Genomic DNA, 4,668 nt, shown 5'->3' with positions numbered 1-4,668 from the left:
CATGCTTCACAATAATATAAAACAGATGTATATAAAACAATACAACTGCTCATACAGCACAACTCTAGTTAAAAGCCAGTCTAAATAAATGAGTCTTTAGCTGCTGTTTAAAAGAATAAATACAATGAGGTTACCCAAAACTGAAAAATAATGTACATTTCAGAATAATACAAAAATGCCCTTTTCAGTGAGCATAAAATGGGTTATCAATTTAAAGATGTTCTGCAGCAATGGAGGTTGATCCTGGACCATAAAATACTGCCAGTGGACTACTGATGACTGGAAGATGGGATTGAAATCTTCGGTTCATCACGCAGAATCTTTGTACACCATCAAGAAGGTGAAAGGATGGTTCCACAGTGTGTGGCATCAATTGTGAAACATGGAGGAGGAAGTGTGATGATCTGGGGCTGTGTTGCTGGATCCAGGGTCGATGACTTGTACAGAGTGAGAGGAACCCTGAACCAAAACATAAGTCCAAGCTATGCCAGAACTATTTCAGGAAAAAAGAACAAGTTGGTAAGCTTGAAAATATGCAGTGTCCAGCACAGTATCCAGACTTACCCCACTGAGCAGGTTTGGGATGAACTGGACAGAAGAGAGAAAGCAAAGCAACCTACAAGTGCCACACATTTATCGGAACTTTTGCAACAGATATGGGAAGAACTTTCTGAAGAATGTTTAATTTCTATTGTAGAAAGAATGCCACAAGTGTGCTCGCCTGTTATGTCTGCTAAAGGTGGCTACTTTTGGCTGGTAGTGTATATATGAGGACACTTTTTGCTACAGCATCAAAAACTACAGCAGATTCTTATGGATATTTTGAATTTGTCCACAAATTCTTTGTATGATAATAAAAACATTATAATAGATGTCCTTATTGTTCCATATTAGGTATATATTAATATACTAGTAATACTAATATATACATATTAGGTATGTATGTGGGGAGAAAACCGTTCAATGAGGTGCCTGAATATTATTCATTTACATTATTCATAATCCAGTAAAAAAAAAAAAAGATAAATGAAATAGACATAAATTACATGTTTATTCTTGTGGGAAAAAATGAAATGTGTTACAGACATACATTGCACACATTAAAATACATTAAATACATTAAAAACATTAAATATATTAAAATACATTAAAATCACTAGTGTCTTATAATTCTTTTCAAAAACATTCCTGATGACATGATGCACAGTAATATGTGTTTAATACACTGTTAATGTTCTGATTTGATGACAGATTTCACCAGGTGCAGGACAGACACATTTCTGAAATTCTGATGCAGATTACCATGATTAATGACACAATGCACTTTATTATTTAAGCTTTAATCAGCCTGAAAACATAGCAGAATGCAAAACATGTGAACAATCTGAGCTGAGCTACCACTCCATCCCTTTTAGCAGGGTGAAGGCACATCTCTTGTGTTATTAATCAGATTTCAGGTTCATCGTGACTTGCTGAACACAGAAATGCATTATTAAAGTCTATTTGTCAATTTTATGGTCAAGGTCAGTTTTGGGATTTTTATGGTCATTCCATTGTATAATTCTATCACATGTTTGCTACACATTTTACTTTTGTATCTTCCCTCATTTCAAACACCACGAAGTCAAAAGCTACTATTTCCACGCAGAAAGAGTCAAAATTGTGTGAGTGCACGATAAATATTTCCATGTACAGCCAAACATTCCAACTTTTAAAACAGAAACTGTTCAAACTTAACCCACTCTGTCTCTGTACAGCAGCTGCACATTCAGTCAGATTAAACTATCTAAAGGACTCAGCTTAGGGCAAATAAACATTTCTATTCTCCACAATATACAGGTCCGTATTATTTGTTTTTATATTTAAAAATTTTAACTATACTTTGTTTACATTATATAGTTTCCCTTACGCAGTATGATTGGGAGGCATGTCATATTTTCATTGCTATGCAGATGTAACCCATCTTTATCTATCCATAGCACTAGATGGCAAAAACAATTAACTGCAGGAATGCCTTAAAGACATAAAGACATGGATGACCTTGAATTTCTTGGTTCTGAATTGAGATGAAACAGATCTGGCACAATGTCTCAACTTCATTGGAATTGAGGTTGTGCCATGGTTATCAGCCATAAGAACAAATTCAGATTTATATTGATGTAAGGTATATAAATGTAAGTACAGTTTGAATCAGTGCAATATTATTTTCACACATCAATGGACCACTGAACTTCTCAGCTTCTAAAATGTAAAGCCTCATTTAGAAACTACACAAGTACATATAATGGTCAGGGATCAACATGAACCTGTCTTCTCTATTTGACTTTAATCAACTCTGCAGTGTCTCCATCAGAGTGACAAAACCGAATTCCAGCATAGAGCGGCTGAGTGAATGTGGTCTGGACTCTGTGGAGGAGAGTCATGGTTTCAGAGACGCTGTAGAAAGACAGAATACCTGCTCTGTGATCCAGGTACACTCCTACTCTGGAGGACCGAGGACCTGAGAGGACAGTTGGGACTTTGTTGTGCCAAAATTTATAGCTGTTTGTGTCACAACGTAATGCCCAAGATTTGTCATTGTATCCAAGAAAACATTCATTTAGGCCCGTTTTTCTGCTGATATTCTTCAATGTGACTGCTACACAAACTCCTCTCCCTCTCCACTCCACCTCCCAGTAACAACATTCAGTCAGAGTCTGTCTACTCAAAACCTGATAACATCCAGTGAATCTGTCTGGATGATCAAAATAAAATTGTTGTTGGTTCATAAATGTTGCTTTTCTGTTCCCCTCAGATAATAACAGACGTGTGTTTGCTGTGTTTGGATCCAGTGTGATTTCATGTGAATGTTTTAAGAATCCAGCTCTGGTCTTTGGCTCAGGTGGTGACAGTAAAACATCCACTTCAGTCACTGTCAGTGAGATGTTTGTCCATTCCTCTCTCAGAATGTCCTGTAGTTTATCTCTGGTCTCTGACACAGCTGCTGTCACATCCTCAAAGTAGCTCAGAGGACGAATATTGATGCTGGATGAGTGTGTAGACTCACTGAGTGCTGACAGTGAGGGGTAGTTGTGTAGAAACTGGTTGTGATCCTCTGTGTGTGAGAGCTGCTCCAGCTCGCCGTCTTTCCTCTTCAGCTCAGCGATCTCCTGCTCCAGCTTCTCCTGAAGCTCTTTGACTCGACTCACTTCAGTTTCCTGCTGGGATCTGACCTGCTGCTTCACATCAGAGCTTCTTTTCTGGAGGAGACGGATCAGCTCAGTGAACATCTTCTCACTGTCCTCCACTGCTTTATCAGCAGAGCCATTGATGGCCTCCACCTCCTGTTGAAGCAGCTTCACATCTTTCTCTCGCTCCTGGATTCTCTGCTGGATGTTTAGTCGTCTTACCTCGAGCTCCTTCTGCTTCTCAGTCCTTTCTGCTGCAGCTGGGACTGTTTCATGGCCTTTATGTTCATCAATTGTGCAGAGATAACAGATACTCTGCTGATCAGTACGACAGAAAATCTTCATCACCTCATCATGACGAGAGCAGATGTTCTCCTGGAGCTTCTTGGAGGGGGCCACCAGCTTGTGTTTCTTTAACGGAGCTGCATCATAGTGAGGTTGGAGGTGTTTCTCACAGTACGAGATAACACAGACTAAACAGGACTTGATGGCTTTCAGCTTCCTCCCAGTGCAGACATCACAGGCCACATCTTCAGGTCCAGCATAGCAGAGATTAGCTGGAGCAGCTTGGAGTCCAGTCTTCTTCAGCTCCTCCACCAACTCTGCTAACATGATGCTTTTCTCCAGGACAGGCCTCGGTGTGAAAGTCTTCCTGCACTGAGGGCAGCTGTGGATTCCCTTCCTGTCCTCTTCATCAAAGTGGGCTTTAATACAGTTCATGCAGTAGCTGTGTCCACAGGGAATAGTCACCGGATCCTTCAGTAGATCCAAACAGATGGAACAAGAGAAGGTTTCTTCATCCAGCTGAACTCCTTTCTGCGCCATTTCTCCTCTCAGTGTCAGTGACTGTGTGAGTTTCTCTTCCTCATAACTGAAACTAGTCTGAGCTCTGATCTCAAAATGTGAATGGAGCCTGTCAGCTCTGAAACTTACACGTCACCACATGTTGGTTACACCCATCTTCAAACTGCAGATCTGAGGGGGAGGGAACGAGGAAACACGTGGACAGAGAGGAGGTGCTGTGTTTAAGAGCAGGAAGAAGAGGGAGGGTTATCAGGCTGTGCTTCACTCCAGGAAGAGGAGCAGTTTGAGAGCGATACTGATACTGATAGTTTAACCCTTTATTTACTGCTCACATCAACGTTTAAGCTTGTTAACACTTTCTTCTATATAAATAAACTTCAGTTTAGAAATGTCAGAGTTCTCACCGAAGTTAACAAACAGTCCTTCAGTTTCAGTCAATGCAGGAGGATAATGATCCTAAACATACAGATAAGGCAGCCACTGACATGATGCTTATGTTGCATTTAAGTTTATGTTCATTTCAGTTGTTTCTCTCCCTCAAATACCATCAGAGGTGAGAGGGTGCAGCAGGTGTAGTAGTTGGTATATGAGGCAGTAAACAAATTAAAGTGTTTTCAAACACATTCATCTCCATAAAAATGTGATAAATGTTTGACAGGAATAATAAAAAGAAACCCTGACTCCTTTAAAAATATTT

At 39.8% G+C, this 4,668-nt stretch overlaps 1 protein-coding gene across 1 annotated transcript; it reads right to left on the bottom strand.

Moving 5' to 3' along the window:
• Positions 1–1,051: 1,051 nt before the first annotated feature.
• LOC112433151 (tripartite motif-containing protein 16) lies at positions 1,052–4,043 on the bottom strand. The gene has a single exon (XM_024801457.2). It carries the CDS (start codon positions 3,990–3,992, stop codon positions 2,316–2,318), a length of 1,677 nt encoding a protein of 558 aa, XP_024657225.2. The 5' UTR covers positions 3,993–4,043; the 3' UTR covers positions 1,052–2,315.
• Positions 4,044–4,668: the final 625 nt, after the last annotated feature.

Source organism: Maylandia zebra, linkage group LG3 (genome assembly GCF_041146795.1).
Source record: "Maylandia zebra isolate NMK-2024a linkage group LG3, Mzebra_GT3a, whole genome shotgun sequence".
Lineage (NCBI taxonomy): Eukaryota > Metazoa > Chordata > Actinopteri > Cichliformes > Cichlidae > Maylandia > Maylandia zebra.
This window is presented reverse-complemented; position numbering and strand designations above follow the sequence as displayed.